Here is an 18,347-nt window from a genome sequence, read left to right on the forward strand (position 1 = left end):
AGTAAAATTGTCAATTAAATGAAGAGTTGATCATGATAGGCATACGACTAAAAAAGGTTTTTGTGGAAATAAAAATCAAGAATTACTAAATAAATCATTTTTTTCCTCTAATGATTGAATAGGTTGAGCAAAGGTATTTCAATCACTTTTGTTAGTCTCTCTTAAAAAACTGTTGTCAAGGGACGAGTCTTCAATTTCCAAATGAGAGGATGCCTCGAATATTCATCAAAGCCTTAAGGGGTATGTCTAAATTATAAAAAATAATTATAATTCAGATCTAGATTTTAATTATAAGGGCAAATATCTAAACTACGTAAGGAATATCTATTGTAAAAGGCCACAACGATATCGCTTTTTTCTAACCTAACTCTCCAATGAAAATAGAATTAGTCAAACCTTACAAAAAGAGCTTTGTTAACTGTTAAACTGTAAATAGTAAAAAGTTCTCTGGATGGACGGTGAAAATCTCTTTTCTGAACCTCTATAATGTTCGTACCATGTGGATGACGTCGAAAGTTAATTTGTCCACATTACGCAACTACCACTTTTTCTTTATATTTTTTTTTAAAACAAATCTTTTATGCATATGTGAGTTTTTTCTTTGGTATTGGTAGTATAGCACGTTTTTCTTGACTTACTGTCACATGAACTTTTGTCTCATTAGTATCAAATTCAGTTTGATAATAAATTTAGGATTTAAGTTCAATAAATTCTGATTATGATTCTAAAATTCATTTTGAAGTCTTGATCCCGAATGCAATTAAATTATTTTGGATGAGTTTTCTGATATGTGTGAGACGTGTAATTCAATAAAAAAAAAATATGAACATTAGATTTTAAATCTCTTTTGATATATTGATTTGTTCATTGGACTCCAATCTATTGGTTATAAATGAAAAAAAAAGTTGAAGAGCATGCCAGACCGACATAAATAACACAGTAAAAAAAAAATAACCCCAGAAGAAATTTATTATTTATTTGTTTTGCCACATGGCGTAAGCTTATTTGATACTATGGATACGTTTTCTAGATTTGTGTTCTGGGCGAGTCGTGCAGATAAGGGAAAAATAAAAATGAACATTCGTAAAATAAAAGAATAAAAAAAGAAAGAAGAAAGAATTATAAAAGGAACCCAAAAGGTTGGAAAAAAAGACGCCAACGCCATAACCAGTTTCATCTGTATGTATTTCTATTTCTTTTCGTCTTCCATTCTCTTCTGATCTGCTGAACAGGATCCGAAACTCTGTTAAAAACCCTAAAATTCACTTTGATTTCATGGGAAAGATGGGATTTTTATGGTAAATATTGCCGATTATTGGCAAAAATAGCCAATTTCTAGTGAAAATTTCCCGACCTTAGGGATTAGATCTGTGATCGTATATCGTTTTTGTTATACGTATGAGCTGGTTCGTTAACCTGGGGATTTCTTCGAATTCAAACCACTTCATTACTTGTTTATTGATATTTATACTCCATTATTCGCCTCAGTTACCTCCTTCGTTGTTTAAATTCGAAAAGCAGTTGGATCCTAGATTAAATCATCCCAGATCTTCAAAAAATGGAGTCCCGAGACCAACGTTATCGTCAAATGATGAGAGGTTTGTTTGTGGAAATCTCTCTTTTACTCTATATCTTTTTTTTTTCTTTAGTTTTTTGCCTATCTTTATGTATTTTTCTTTCGATTGATCCGGAACCCTAATTTTGATCTGATAATTGGAGTTTCTTTTTTCCATCTATTTGATTAGTGGAAATTGGAAATGTTGAATTTTTTTTCTGGCTAATCACGAAATATTGAATTTTAATTTGATATATAGCAGATGGTGGTCTACTTATTAAAAAAAGATGAGAAACAGATCTTAGTTGTTATTTTTGGTACTGCAATCAGTAATGAAATTTCATATGGATCCTTCCACAAAATAGGTACAATTGACATCATTACATACACACTGAATTAACAAAAGAACAAGGTTTTTTTGAGAGTTAGGGTTATTTGATGATGTAAAAAGTGGAGTTGCTGTCAAGTAGATTGAACAAAAGAACAAGAGTTTAAAGTTGCATACTTTTTAAGTAAAACATTGACCCCAAAACATTCAATGTTTCTCCTTACCGGAAAATTCTCTCGAGGAGGGAAGAGAGTAGAGCTTGCTCCTCTTTCTTCTCGTACCAATTATACCACCGATGTATCATAACAAATCACACGTTTGCCACTTTCTTTGCTTTCCCTTCCGATTTGATCTTCTTAGGCCATCTGGACTTCATCCGCTGACATTAAATCCGAGGTTCAATATTGTTGTCATCCTTGCAGTTGAGCTAGAGCCCTGCAAGAAACCCTTCATTCACATAGGTGTTTGGGTGAGTTTACGAGAAACATTCGAGCTATTTCTGAGACCTGTTTGAGAAGTTGAGTGTGACTTACATAAAAAAAAACCATCTAGAATTGAGATTTTTTGAAGGTTTTTGAGCCCTCAAATTTGTTCTGGAAGAACTACAGGTAAAAAAGCTCTCATTTTCATCAGAAAGAAACAAAAATGCCAATTGAGCATATAAGAGATGGATGAGTGGAAAACTTAGGAAAGATGAAATTAGAAATGAACGCAGTTGTGAAAAAATTGTAGGAGTAGCCCCAGTTGATGATAAACTAGGGGAATGCCAATTGAGATCGTGGTTATGTGCAATCATTGATTGAACATGGGGAGTTATACATCGAGCAATCATTGGATCTTTTTATTTTTCTTGTAAAAAGCTCAAATGGAAAAAAAAAACCATCGGACTAACTAAATTTCATGTGCATGCTTTCATGATTCCATAACATATAACAGAAAATAAAGTTAAAGGTCACCCAGGTAATTTCCTTGAGCAGATAAGATTCCCAAGAATCTAATTTTGGATATGATTCCCAATTTGATGAAGATCATGTTGACTTAATCTAGATTGTGCTTGATGAATGTGGAAACTTGCATCCATTGATAAGTATCAAATCAAATTGTGTTTAATATCCATAATTGTATTGAAATATCCAAATGAATTTGCAGTTGTTATCAAAGGAGCCAATTTTGTTATTGATAAAGAAACCAGTCAAGGGTCATGCCCAAATTGTAATGAAACCTTTATGCCTTTATCGGGTTTTAAGGAATGCTATTATACTGTTATACATCTGTCTTCTCTAATCCAACTCCCAAGGTGGTGACACATATCAACCATCAATTTGATCTTGGATCTAATCCACTACAAGAAACTAATGCTGTGATACTTGTATCAAGCATTGTGGTTAATATTAATATTAATTTTAGGGTTCTTTCATGGTAGCTTGAATTTTCTATTCAAAATTTCATAAGAATAAATAACTTGGTCCTAAAATTAGTTATTTTTGTTTTTAATTCTTCGATTGAATTCTTACTCCTTCACCTCTCCCACTTCATGTGTTTACCATTCACATGCTCATATTAAGCAATTGATCCAGAGCATTTCCTTGCTCCTGATGGGTTATGTTAACAATGTTTAGAAGTTTTTTGTTTTCGCATAGAATATGATCCATGGTCAAAATATTTCATGCATGACTGTATCTTTTGGTTTTTCCTTTATCTTTGCCTGGTGTTTTGATGACTGTATCAACATTACCATGAATATATAAAGGTTCAACATTGTTTCACATTACCCACTGAAAAATCTAATTTTAATTCTTCTTCTTGTAGCTTCTTGCTATTCAAATGTTGAGAAAAAACAATCCATTTCGCCATCTGTTATCGTCATAGGTGGTGGTTTTGCTGGCATTGCTGCTGCTCGTGCTCTTCATGATGCGTCCTTTAAGGTATTAAAGTTGTGCAGCATTATTTATGTGGGTTCACATATCTTTTCTGAATTTATTCTTGATTACTTCACTGCTTTGGTTTTCAGTTCACACTTGCATATATACAGAATGATATTCTCTATGGCTGTTAGATTTATTGCTTAACTTGATGCAACGTGTCTTTAAAGGTTATACTGTTGGAGTCACGGGATAGGCTTGGTGGCAGAGTGTACACTGACTACTCATTTGGTTTTCCCGTTGATATGGGCGCATCATGGTATGTATATCATTTTTTACTTGTCTTGTAGTCTACCCACCCATTTTCTTTAAAATGCAGATTCCACATGTCAGCTAAATTGATTTTTTGTATTCTGCTTGGTCCTTCAGGTTGCATGGTGTCTGCAAAGAGAATCCCTTGGCACCGTTGATTGGAAGACTGGGATTACCCCTGTACCGAACAAGCGGTGACAACTCTGTGCTGTATGACCATGATCTGGAAAGGTAACACCTTTCATCTTGTCTACTTTCAGACTATCATAGCAATTTCCTTCTTTACATTATGTAGGAGATTGTATCAGTCATTTGGTGGCCTTGCAAAACGATTGTAACCACCTGACAGGTAATTCCGGACCCAAAGGTGTCGATCCAAGTGAATGTCCCCAGTCTGCCTTTGCATTGTCCAGGTGAATTTCATTTTCACAGGTGTTACATTCCGTTAATTGTCATTATTCCTTTTGCAGCTATGCACTCTTTGATAAGGATGGAAAGCAGGTTCCTCAAGAATTAGTCACAAAGGTTGGCGAAGCTTTCGAGAACATTTTAAAAGAGGCATGTATTCCTATCTTCTCATTAATTCTTGCGTACCCTGGCTGTGTACAATTTTGTGTGTGTTAGTTTAGTAGATACAAAGGGTGTGTTCATTTGAGGTTGTTGCTCCTCCCACTTGACCTGTGTGTTGGGTGAGAGAGAGGAGTCGGGGGTGGGCGCGGGGGGGAGTATATTCTTGTGGTTATTTCTATGTGCAAACTTGCTGAATTATTAGATTTGATGATTCCAGACAGATAAAGTAAGGCAGGGATGCACTGAAGACATGTCCATACTCCAGGCCTTCTCAATTGCTCTGCAAAGTCGGCCAGATTTAAGGTTTTGTTGATAGGTTGCCAATATTTTATACTCTATGCGGTTTTTTGTTTTCATGATTTTTAGTATTTTAAACACAAATTTGGTTGCAGGCAAGAAGGGCTTGCACATAAAGTATTGCAGTGGTACTTATGCAGAATGGAAGGTTGGTTTGCTGCGGATGCTGATACTATCTCACTTAAATGCTGGGACCAGGCAAGTATTTCTTCATCAAATCTTACATTGTCAATAATAATTTGGAGACGGCTATCTTTTACCAGGGAACAATACACTTTTAGAACTAGCGTAGGGCATGCAATGCATAATTTTTTTTTTTTTATCTTTTACCTATAAAAAGATAATGCTATTATTTTACCTGAAATACAGGAAGAACTTCTCTCTGGTGGTCATGGGCTTATGGTCCGAGGTTATCTCCCAGTCATCAACACTCTTGCCAAAGGTCTCGACATCCGTCTGGGCCACAGGTATGATGAATTTATGAATTCAATTGATGGGCTTATGTTGTATGTTCATTCTCTAGTCACGGGTTTCACTGGGTAACCTTTCTCTTCCTTTTCTTGGTCTTCAGGGTGACAAAAATTACCCGACGTTATAATGGAGTGAAAGTCATGGTTGAGGATGGAAGAACATTTGCAGCAGACGCAGCCATAGTTGCTGTTCCCCTTGGTGTTTTGAAAGCCAAGCGTATAGTGTTTGAGCCAAGGCTACCGGAGTGGAAAGAAGCGGCTATTGCAGAGCTTGGAATTGGGACTGAAAACAAGATAGCCTTGCATTTTGACAAGGTGTTCTGGCCAAATGTGGAGTTTTTGGGAGTGGTTGCTTCTACTTCTTATGGATGCAGCTATTTCCTAAACCTTCACAAGGCTACGGGCCATCCTGTCCTTGTTTATATGCCTGCTGGGCGGCTGGCCCACGACATTGAGAAAATGTCTGATGAAGCAGCCGCTAATTTTGCTTTTCTGCAACTGAAGAAGATCCTTCCTGATGCTTCTGAACCGGTAAATTGCTTTGACACCCCTTTTTTGTTTTTAATCAATGTTGAAGAGGAATACCTAGACCAGGTCTTTACCAATTTGAAAGGGTTTGGACTTGGGAATGACGAGTGGTCGAAAAACCCCTGATGAATATAGATCCATCACTGCCACCACTGTAGCTTTCAGTCAAGCTGCGACATTGGCTGTCAATGGGCACTGACCTATTTAAAACCATATAGATGGCATATGCCACTTCTCAGAATCTGATTTCCTTTTATTTGATATTCAAATTGTCCTTGGAGATATTGTCAAATGAGGAGGTGTACAGTAAAGGTTACCAAGTAACCTGCATTCCCCCCACAAGATCCCTACCTTATTATTCCCCAAGATCATTATGTGTTAAGCTTTGCTTTCCCTCCCTTTCCATTCTTTATTTGGTTTGGCAATTAGGTTAATGGTTTGCGGTTTCCTTGGTGGAGAATAGTCTTAAACCCAAGTCTCTGGCATCAAAGCATTATGGACTTTACCAACTAAGCTTGATTTGACCACGTGAATATCCTGACCATCTAATTTGGAAGTCCAACACCAATTCTACTTTTTACATCTTTTTCTCGCAATCCTTTGCAGATTCAGTATCTTGTCTCTCATTGGGCAACGGATGTCAATGCGCTTGGATCCTACAGCTATGATACAGTAGGGAAACCCCATGATCTGTATGAGAGGTTAAGGATCCCAGTAGACAATCTTTTCTTTGCTGGGGAGGCTACGAGCGTGATCTATCCAGGAACTGTGCATGGTGCATATTCAACAGGATTGATGGCTGCTGAGGATTGCAGGATGCGTGTCCTGGAACGATATGGGGAGTTGGATCCATTGTACTCAGTCTTGGATGAGGAGACAGCCTCTTTACCTGTCCCACTTCTGATCTCCCGCATGTAAGCTCTCCTATTATCGTCTATGTTAACCTGTTGGGTTTCTGGCTAACACAACCATCATTTTAATTGGATGCTGGAGAAGTTAGGGAAAATTACTGTTTTCCTAAGATTTTTCAAGCATTCAGTATGTCTGTGTAGTTCCCTTTCTGTGTAACATAGATTTGTTTAGAATTATGGACTACTCTTATAGACTAGTATTATTAGAAAATAAATGGGGCTTCACATTCATAAAGAGTCCCAATTTCCTGAACTATGGTTTTAATACCAACCACCTTCATTTAGAGGGTGAAAGACATTTGATTATGTACGACTTCTCATCAAACAGTTATAAATAGTGGTATTTTATGTACTTGCTGCCTCTGAGCTATACTACAGAACTCTTCACTGCAATGTGTGGCTCTTTTTTCTTTTTTTCCCATTGGAGGGCTTATGTGACAATTGTAGAATGCCCACTTCGTAAATGGGCCTCTGTATTGACGATATGATACTGATCTATGTAGCCTACGAGTTTGTTCTACAAGAAAATTGAAATATAATTCAAAATAGATTTTGAGGAAGTATGAAGGTATCTTGATTTATTTTATTTTTTATTTTTTTTTATCAAAGTGGCATGACCCTTGTTACGCTATCTTCATCCTTGAATGCAACCAACAATTGTTCTGGATCAAGTGTGCTTCAAAGAACGTGGTCCTTGCTTTCATGTGGACGATCAATGCTTGTCCTGATGTTGTACTTGTCGTGATGCAAACCCAAGCACCCAATTACACAATGCACTAAGAACTATATTTCATCCAAAAGCCATGTCTATCTGTAACTTTGAAGCTGCGTTTGGATTGAGAGAATGGAGAGAAGAAGAAAAGAGAAAATAAATGAGTCTCCCCATTTCTTTGGATTGTTAAGTGGGAGAGAGGAGAAGAAAAAAAAAATTGTGAGTTCTCTCTCCAAAAAGTGGAGAGATTTGGAGAGAATTTCTTTGAAAATATTTTATAATTCCAACCCTGCCCCTAGATCTCTTTTAAGAGATTTTAAAATTTCAAAGCTATCCCAATTTCTCTCCTATCAATCCGAACATGGTGGAGGCTAACTGAGTTTATTGTCTCTTCTTTTCTCTTAATGAGATTCTCTTATCTTCACTTCTCTTAATCCAAACATAGTGTTAAGGGAGTGGGAGATAACTATTCTTTCTTCAGAACCACAGCCCATGCTTTCTCAACAACTATAAAACTAAATACCAAGTCTTCTTAACTCCAAAACTAGAGAGGGTGAGAGGGGATAGTTTACCACACCCCCATTGGTGCCCTCTTTAGCTCTGATGTGCAAGTGGCAAATTCACCAACCAGCCGTTAATAATGATTTTCTATGTGAATTAGTGCACATGGTTAGTCCTTGGTTGTGATGATTAGTCCCAAGCACATTGTCTGTCAATTTGGTCTCAAATAGGCCTCCCGATACTACTATTGAATGGTTTAGTAGTTTTTTTTTTTTTTTTTAATACACCTTTATTGATTTTGATCCCTGTAAAATTGACGACTCCGTGTCCACTCATCAACGTCCTGTCCCAATTGTAATCTCCTCTCATCTCATATTGCGAGAAGCAACTCCAGCTAGCTATTGATGTTTCTTATAAAATTTGCATTTATAGATTTCTTAGGCATTGAGGTGACCAATACTATACTGGAGATGGATTGCTTGTTGGATGATCCGAGTATACTAATAGGATATTTTTGGAGGAAAGGTCATATATTTGGGTGCAAAGCCATTGCTGTGCCCACACCTCCTTATCCTATGGTTACCTCATCAATTGACACTGCTGCACTCTACAAAGATATGTTTCAAACATTTGTCCTACTGCCATGTCATCACAACCATTTACCTATAGATATTTTGGTCAAGTCAATATATATTATTTCAAGAAGTTGACTCCTCATAATACCTTACCTCCTATATTGTGAAATCATCCATATGGAAGGAAACAAGTCTCAGTGGAAAGATTATGTTAGAGAGAATCTTTATTTCAGGAAATTCTCTTCACTCTCAAAGGAAAGCTTCTACAAGAGAAAGAAAGGAATATTCTATACCAAGAATTTCCAGTCCTACTAATATAGAATTATTTCTCTGTTTCTAATTTGTACCTTACTATAACAATGAGCAAAAATCATTCCTCTCTTTATTTTATTTGCCATAATTAAAGCACACGTTGGGCTGTGAGAAAGAAAAAAAAACACACACACACACACGTGGGTAAGTCAGATTGTTACGATTCTTTTCTATATAAAAATCGAGAGAATAAAATAAAATCTATCATTTTTATACTGCAAATTGTTTTATTATGTAATAAATAATCCCAGACATTCAAGAAATTAAATCCTTTGTATAAGGAGGGTGGGAACAACACAACCATATATATTATACTAATAAAATTGATATCTAGGATTTATATAATAAAAAAAAATTACATATTGGAATGCCACCAAGCACACTAAAATTGCACTTAACTAGCTATGACCCTTCAACATAAACCATGACTTAACAAAAACAAATTCCATGGATTATATCTGTCTTTCACTTATTCTAATTTCCAAGAACACTAAAATTGCATGCATGCACTTAGCTAGCTTAGACCCTTCAACATAAACCATGACTTAATAAAAACAAATTCCATGGATTATATCTGTCTTTCACTTATATACTAATTAATTTCTAAGAAGAACACTCGCAGTTGTGAGCATAAGTTGAGAAACACTTTCGTGCTTCTACGAAACATGGTGACGAAAAAGTCTTTGGTCGCTCTAGGGGTCCATCATCGCCTTCTTCTTCAATTATAGTTTCCAAGCTAATAGAAATTGGGCGTCTAGAGGTACAAACAAAGAGAGGTGGGATTACTGCGGAGAATGGGGACTTAGAGAGCTTTGCTGCTTCGGTTGACTGGAGAACAAGTGGTGTGTTCGCGTTTGCGTTTGACACCATTGGAGTTAACTGAATACCCGCCATTTTTTAAAGGAGTGTTGAGTTGAGACTTGAAAGAAAGGGTGGGGAGGGGTACTTTTATTCCTCATACTTGCTTTGATTTATATAGAAGAGGCACCACTTCACTTAGAATAGCTTTGGATCTTAATTAAACTACAAAATTGCCATATTTTGAGTTTTAAAACCATGATTGATGATGGGTGGGTCCATGAGGAGGGTATTATGGGCATAGTGAAGCAAGATAAGAAGTGAATCTATAGCCCTGTTGTACACCTTTTTTCGCAATGAAGTGAGAGGAAAGTTTGCTTTATGAAATAAATGCATTGCTTGGAACCATATGTTGGGTCATATTCATAAGGTTGAAGCAAACTACTTCAATCTTCCAAATTAGTAAAAATTAAGCTTTTTCGCCTTTTAGGGTTTGCTTGTAGGTCCCATAAACATTCAGTTTCCATCATCGGGCCAAAGACTCAAGCCCATCACATGCTGTCTTGTTTTCTTTATTTTATCTTTTAGTGGTGTTGGAGTGACCTCAAGATGGACCTCATTTCACACTTTGCTAATGCGGAGGTGTGCACAGAACCATAGATGCTTGCTTCTTTCTCTTATCTCAATGAAAATAATCTATGGTTTGTACACACCTCCATGTCAGCAAAGTGCGAAGAAGTCACTCCAGCATTATTCTTTATTTTTTCAATATTTATCTTGATTTATACATTATCATGTATAATTTGTTTATCTTAATTATTATTTTTTCGTTACTAATCTTGATTCTTTGAAGGAGTAACATTGTCAAATCCTTAACCAAAGGATCTAGGGGCCTCTTAAAGAACTGTCTTGAACCTAGCTAAGTTAAAATTCTTTCCAAATGACTCATGATAATTTGACTCGAAAAAAACATACATGGTTACATGGCAAGTGCACAGAACCATAGAACTTTTTCTTTGGGATACACAAGGAAAAGATTTACGATTTTGTGTGGTGTACAAACCGTATATGTTTTATCAAGTCATTTTATCATTAGTCTTTCCAAATTTTTATTTTAGAGGTTTTGCTTATTAAATTGCCTCAAGAAACAAACCCATGAACAATCTACTCTTACATCCATGTTTTTATTTTCCTAAATTCAATTAAAAGATCATTTTTATTTTGGAGAACTAATGGTAAAACCAACACAGCCAAAAGGACATACAAATCTATGTGCACTATATGGTGTCTGTTCTTAACCTTTGGTAACAATATTGGACACAATCATAACAAAAATTATTACTTTGCATGCATATGTGCATGGATGTATATGCATTCACGGCCACCCATAGGAATTATCCCTGCTTATTTGGTATGTGTGGTTTGTGGGGGTATTACATGTACCTAGGGATTTGAAGGAGATATGGTGTTCTAAAAGACCAGTTGCCACACCCTTGTTAGTTGGGCCTATAAGTCCGGAATCCCGTCATAAATAAAAAAAGACTAACTCATTGGTATAAACATAATTATTATATATATTATTCCTCAGTTCATTAATTCTGTATTGACAGTGTAATCTACATGCAGTTAGAATGCACATTGAGTAGTGAAGATGTTTGAGTCTATAAATAGCTTGATTCAACTTGTAGATGTGATGATGTAAGAAGGGGTTTGTTCATCATGGAGAAAAGCATTCTTAATTAATCTGTAATTAATAAATATGCTAAATAGAAGACCAAAGTAAAAATATACACGAGGGTATCTCTAATTTTCAGTAAAATTAACCTGGAGAGGGACACCTGATATATGATGTACGTACAAATGTGTACAGGCAGACAGTACATTTGCAGTTGCACATGCATATGTGTGTACGTTGTCCACTTTCTATTAGTGCCGTATAATACCAGGCTTTGAGTCGGTTGGTTGAGTGCGACCACTCAAGCACCAGAAAATTAAAAAAAAAAAGTTATTATTGAAAAGGTTAGCTATTTGTTGTGTTGTTAGGACAAAAATAAGCTTTTCAAGTTCCTTGGATAAGGGGCTAACGATGGTGGAGACTGCCACTGAGGTACAAAAAGCTTATGATCTAGATAGTCCCGTTTTTAAATTATTTTAATTTTATCAAGTCCATGTTTTGGATCAATTATAAAGGATGACCATGTGATGATTAGCCCATGATTTCATGGCTTACAGTTAAGACTGTCAATATCATTAAGATCAGCCTTCCTCCACCATGAGATTGGTAAAGTTTATCACCATATATTAGTTACTAATTGATGAATATTGACAGTACTTGTTGTGGGATTAAAGTGAAAACATACATTCTTAATGAAGCAAGCAAAGAAATTAATAAGAGAGAGAGAGAGAGAGAGAGAGGTGTCCAAGTCTGTCGTTGGCCACTAGGAGTTGGAAAAACTCACAAAACAACAAAGCCTTATCCCAAGGGGTTAGAAAAGTTCATACATCATCCAAGTCTTATCCTTTGGGGGTTGGAAGAGCTCATCCTTGTATAACAAATGGATTTTACCAAAAAAGAAAAAAAAAATCTAATAAATAATAAATAAAAATAATGTAAATGCTACATTATGCATGGAAATACTTCCTATTGGTGAGGGTAGAAGATTGAAAGTTAGGGTCATCTTTCCTTTCATGGAATAATCTTGGAGGATTTTTCAAATATGTTGGGATATGAATTCTAACTATTTTATCAAATATGGTGTGTGGTTGATCTTTCTATTTTGTAAATATTTCTATATTGAATAAAGAAGAGATATGAGTCATGATAATTTGACTACGCCATGTGGCAAACTCAATTGACTACCTGATGTGAACCATATATCTGTGCTCACAGTTCCCTTGAGATACACTTTTTTTTATGGGGAAGTGCAATCGTGTATCTTGAGGAGCACAAATCTACGGTTCCCAAACTTGAGTTTGCCATGTAGGAGTAGTCAGATTATCATGATTCATTTATTTAGATTACTAAAGAGATCACCACACCGACAGGACGAGAGTAAAATCAGTCCCTTCAAATTTTGTAGACCAGTGGTAGTACGTCCATTCTCAAAACCTTTGATCGGGTAAAAAATCATTTTTGGGCCATGAAACCTAGAGGGCTAAGGTTTTATTTCTATTCAATGTGGCACTCTCAACTGTGGAAAGAAGCACAACAGAGGATCTGATCCTAATACCTACACACTTACAATAATAGAGGTGGCCTTGATCAGAGTAAAATTGAGGAACAAGGTATTTTTGGGGTATAAGGCCTCTATAATGATGATTAATTGAAGGAAATATCTTTTTTAAGTGTAAAGGTGATGCAAAGATGTGGAGGGTTAACTGGACTGCCCGGGTTTTAGGGTATGGGCCTTTGATCATGAATTTGAGCTTATACCAGATGTTGAGCTCCTAGGATTCAACCTTGGACAATATTACTTGTTTGTATAATCATATGTAACAAGCGAGGCGGAATGATGGGCTAATAAGGTGCCTGGGTGTCACGGCCCTATTCTTTCGAAGCGGGGTCGTGCGGCGCAAGGGGGTCAAATCCACTTGCAAGCCTTGTAAAATGATCGTACACCACACACACGTAGCTAGCAAACAAGTAAACGAGGCAACACGAGATAAAGCCCGGAGGCAACTTTGTTGATATAATATTGATTACACGGTGCAACGCGTTATAAAAGCAAATAGATGCGTTACAAGCAATTGATGATCCTATGACACGCGGACTTCCACGGAGCTGGGCTTCAAGGCTTCAACAACGTGGGTGTAGGCCGGGGATTGGGATAGCACTGACACCCTTCCTACAAAGTGTATGCTAAGTCTTTACTAGGTTTCCAGAAGGAAACATCAAAAGTAGAGGCCGGTCATACTCCCTTATTACGAAAATGCCACTAAGCTAACAAGTGTGCCCTGGCACGGGGCTGACACGTACCCTAAGCTAACAGATATGCCCTGGTACGGGGGCTGACATGGCTTCATAACGAGCCTTACATACTGTTACATGAGTGCTCCCGGGTAGCTCCGGGGCGAGCTTACACCTAACTCTAGGTGACAGATGATGTGGCCGTTACAGTCTCCCCCACCTATTCTGCAGACGTCCTCGTCGCATTGACCTGGCAAACTCTTCAATCGGCTGCTTGAAAGGTTGTAGGTTCTCTGCACTCTCCTGTGTAGCTTCAAATTCTGGCATGTCCTGTGTGACGAAGTACTCCACGTGCTGCTGCTGCTGTTGCTGAATGGAACTGCTGCTGAAATGACGTCTTCGAGAACTTTGTCGACAACACGCTCTGGCTGAAAAGCTGAATGAGAAGTGGTACGTGTTGGAATGCTGCGCGCGGGATCTCCTTGATCTGCTTGGTACGGCTTGAGACTTCTTGCATGGATGACAGAGTAGATGCTGTGTAACCTGTACGGTAACCAGAGTTTAGCAAACCTGTACGTCCTTGGACTGTGTCTCCTGTAGCCTGAAACAATAGTGTGAGAAGTTAAACACTGTTGGCCTGATATAAGTTCAAAAGTACTCTTGTTGGAGGAAGAGTTCTTCTGAGTGGTGGAATTGAACAAATTCGCCCAATTCGGATGATCGGCATTGGCAAGATGCCTAAAATACTCCAACGCAGAACTGAATCTCTCCGTTGGCCAAACTGATTGATGATGTACACTGCTCGGAAAATCAAGCTGGAATCTAAGTAGTCTGCATGGTCCGTTCCATAACTTCCCTGTGACTCTTGAATCTCTGACGCTGACAACACTCTGAGGTACATCACAATTCTTGCTGACACTCTGACTAAGTGGCTGAGGGGCTTCTTCTGCAACTTGAATCTTACAGTAACCTGATCTCTGACCTAACTCTGAAAAACACATGGCTGTCCCAAGCTTATCAAACAAGTCGGCACTCTGCTGGATAGGATACTTGTTCTTGATGGTGATCTTCTTCACTGCTCGATAATCGATACAACGTCTCGAAGTCCCATACTGCTGCTTGCTCAACTCAGCTAGTCTTGGATGATTCATCCTGTAAGGCCTCTCTATAAGAGGTGTGGCAACAGGTAGCAATTCATCCTGATGATCATTCGACCTACGTGGCTGTAGTGTCTTCGGAAGCAAATTCGCTATCTCATCATCAACTTCTGCTAAAACCTGTGTGGGAGTTGAACTATGGTCCTTTTCTTCGGCTTCAACTCTCAAGGAAGCAATGTACGGTTGCTTTCCTTTCTTCAACCCTTTCTTCACCTGAATGGCTGAAATCAAATTTCCCTCTTCCTTGCCTGTGGAGACGGGAACAAAGCTTGGACATTCACCTAGCATGCCCAAGGTGTTGGCAAATGGCATTGGTACAACCCTGTTCTGTCGCATGAAATCCATCCCAATGACAACTCTGAACTCATCGAGCGGAACTGCGAGTAAATCAAGCTTACCCTTCCATGTACCTATCTTGACGGACACTGACTTGGCCGAACCTTGGATAGGAGTGGCTTGGGAGTTTATAGCTTTCATACGGCTTGAACCCTTATCGAGCCGGATATTAAGACGCTTCGCCTCTGCAGGGGTAATAAAGCTGTGAGTAGCTCCTGTATCAACCATTGCCTGGGTGGTCTTCCCACCAACTTCAATATCGACATACATTAGACCCTTCCGTTTCCGGCTATTCTGAGTCTCAGATGTCTGCTTCATTGCATTCAAAAGATGCAAGGCTCCCATGTGAGGAGAATCTTCATGATCTCGCCCACTCGTACTCTCGTGACTAGGGTCACTCTGGGAAGCTAATAGTGCAGTCAGTTTGGCTCGCTGTTGGCACTTGAATGTCTTGTGAGGCCCACCACACAAAACACATCCATGCTTGTGACGACGCTTGACTGGCGAGGTACTTCTGCTCTGTGAAGGCGAGGAGTTCCGTGATGATCCCGGACTGGAACTCTTTCTATGCCTTCCATTCTTGCCATTCGAAGACTTCTTTGTGTACTCGGGTTGCTGGTAGTAACCCTTCGATTGAGGATGTACATACTGTTGGCTCCCTCCCGCAGGAGTATAATCAGTCAACCGCTCGGCTGCTGCAATTGCAGACGCGAGATCTTCCACACGTTGCCGTTGAAGTTCTGTCTGAACCCAAGGCTTGAGTCCTTCTTGGAATGAGAACAGCTTGTCTTTCTCTGACATGTCACGGATGTCAAGCATCAAGGCGGAAAACTGCTTGACGTACTCGTGAACTGTACCTGTATGTTGGAGTTGCCTCAACTTTCTGCGGGCAATGAACTCCACGTTCTCTGGTAAGAACTGGTGCTTCAATTCTTTCTTGAGGTCCTCCCATGTATCGATGGAACATTGGCCACTTTCCATCTCGGTGTACTTTGTCCGCCACCATAGCTTGGCGTCACCTGCAAGATACATAGAAGCAGTTGTTACTTTTACCTCTTCTGAATCCGGACGAGCTGCACGGAAGTACTGCTCCATGTCGAACAGGAAATTCTCGAGCTCTTTCGCATCGCGAACACCATCGAAGGTACGTGGCTCGGGTACTCGCAAGCGCGAGGGAGAAGCATCACTACTGGTAGGTCGTTCGTTACCGACGGCTCTGACTAGGAGACCTACTTTCGTAGTGAGTTCTGTAATCTGTTCCTGTAAGACGGCTAGGTTGTCTCGGGTATCTTCCTCGAGGGCTGTCACTCTAGCTCTGAATGTCTCGGATCCTTCCTCCAGCGTGCTCTGGCGATCATCTATTCGTGCAATACCATCAACAATACCGGATAGCATACCTATCTTTTCCTCCAATACCTCGATACGTTCCTTGTTTGTACGTGGTGCTGGTGTGTTTGGAGCGGGTAGATCCGCGGTACTAGTAGTTCCTCTTACCATCGTTCGCGTGAACTAAATGGAATCTCAGGGGAATAGCTAGGGGGAATACCTACTGTGCTCAAACAACTGCTGCTCTGATACCAACTGTCACGGCCCTATTCTTTCGAAGCGGGGTCGTGCGGCGCAAGGGGGTCAAATCCACTTGCAAGCCTTGTAAAATGATCGTACACCACACACACGTAGCTAGCAAACAAGTAAACGAGGCAACACGAGATAAAGCCCGGAGGCAACTTTGTTGATATAATATTGATTACACGGTGCAACGCGTTATAAAAGCAAATAGATGCGTTACAAGCAATTGATGATCCTATGACACGCGGGACTTCCACGGAGCTGGGCTTCAAGGCTTCAACAACGTGGGTGTAGGCCGGGGATTGGGATAGCACTGACACCCTTCCTACAAAGTGTATGCTAAGTCTTTACTAGGTTTCCAGAAGGAAACATCAAAAGTAGAGGCCGGTCATACTCCCTTATTACGAAAATGCCACTAAGCTAACAAGTGTGCCCTGGCACGGGGCTGACACGTACCCTAAGCTAACAGATATGCCCTGGTACGGGGGCTGACATGGCTTCATAACGAGCCTTACATACTGTTACATGAGTGCTCCCGGGTAGCTCCGGGGCGAGCTTACACCTAACTCTAGGTGACAGATGATGTGGCCGTTACACTGGGGCCGAATGATGGGCTACTTACTCTGTCTGATGAAGTACTTCATGGGCTTTTCCAACAAGGAACTTGTACATATTGCCTAGCTCGAATCTATCAACTATAAACATATATCCTTTTCGACAAATAGGTGTTTATATTGAAACTCCATGCAAATTAATTGCTCTACCATTAAATTAAAATACAAAACCAGCCTTATTATAAAAGGATTCAACCTAGTTCCCAGTATGGACTACCATGACAGATTCAGTCCACTTGTAAAATTCATTGTCTTATGCACAATCATCTCCATTTCAACTCGATTTCTAAGGGATAGCCGCTCTATTAACTTGTTGTAATTAATTAAATGCACTGCAAATCATTGAGTACTCATCTGATGGGTTCTACGTTACCTAAAAAATACAGTTCATTATGATTTCTATTTTCACCCCTCACCATCTCTCGCAATTTATGTTGTTTCTGATACTGATTGGGCTAGTTGCATGGATGATCAGAAATCTACTGGTGGTTATATACTATCTATCAAGATCCTAACCTAGCTTTGAGGAGTTCCAATAGAAATAACAAATTGTGGCATGCTTGAGGCTTACTTCTTTATTTGGTGAAATTGGAACTCGGTCTCTCGCAAATCACAACCACCCACTCTATGGTATGACAATGTTGGTGCAAATTAGCTTGCTTTCAATCCTGTTTTCCACACTTGCACCAAGCACGTTGAAATGGACTTTTTTGTTGTTGTTTTGCATGACATGGTCATGGTTGCCACAAATTAAATGCTAGCTTGATTTTTCAATTTATATCTACAAATTAAGATCAAATTTCATGAGTTCTCAAAGGGATATATATATATATATATATATATATATATATATCTTCTGTTTGATTCCTTTGCATGACAAGCTCAACATTGCCAGTACTGGGGAGTCAAACTTGAGGGGACATATTAGAAATACCTCACGATTCAATATCTGTAATAACAAAACATACATGATATGAAGTGTAAAAGATACTTCAACACTATCCAACAACGTTGGACTCTAGAGAAGACATAT

At 38.8% G+C, this 18,347-nt stretch overlaps 1 protein-coding gene across 1 annotated transcript; it reads left to right on the top strand.

Annotated features, from left to right (window-relative positions):
* Nucleotides 1-1,125: 1,125 nt before the first annotated feature.
* On the top strand, nt 1,126-7,185 carry LOC147392488 (polyamine oxidase 2-like). Its single transcript, XM_086458435.1, has 10 exons — nt 1,126-1,598; nt 3,693-3,808; nt 3,976-4,064; nt 4,175-4,288; nt 4,528-4,619; nt 4,849-4,930; nt 5,020-5,126; nt 5,298-5,391; nt 5,496-5,925; nt 6,529-7,185. The coding sequence occupies exons 1-10, from the start codon at nt 1,559-1,561 to the stop codon at nt 6,838-6,840; spliced, it is 1,476 nt and encodes a 491-aa protein (XP_086314561.1). The 5' UTR covers nt 1,126-1,558; the 3' UTR covers nt 6,841-7,185.
* Nucleotides 7,186-18,347: the final 11,162 nt, after the last annotated feature.

Source organism: Akebia trifoliata, chromosome 11 (assembly GCF_017979445.1).
Source record: "Akebia trifoliata isolate Shusen 1 chromosome 11, ASM1797944v1, whole genome shotgun sequence".
Classification (NCBI taxonomy): domain Eukaryota; kingdom Viridiplantae; phylum Streptophyta; class Magnoliopsida; order Ranunculales; family Lardizabalaceae; genus Akebia; species Akebia trifoliata.

Excerpts from the sequence above, each read along its gene's own strand:
- LOC147392488 (XM_086458435.1), top strand. The coding sequence starts at position 1,559 with ATGGAGTCCCGAGACCAACGTTATCGTCAAATGATGAGAG. Across the intron at positions 1,599-3,692 it reads TTATCGTCAAATGATGAGAG|CTTCTTGCTATTCAAATGTT; the intron begins GTTTGTTTGTGG and ends TTCTTCTTGTAG. Across the intron at positions 5,127-5,297 it reads TAAATGCTGGGACCAGGCAA|AACTTCTCTCTGGTGGTCAT; the intron begins GTATTTCTTCAT and ends AAATACAGGAAG.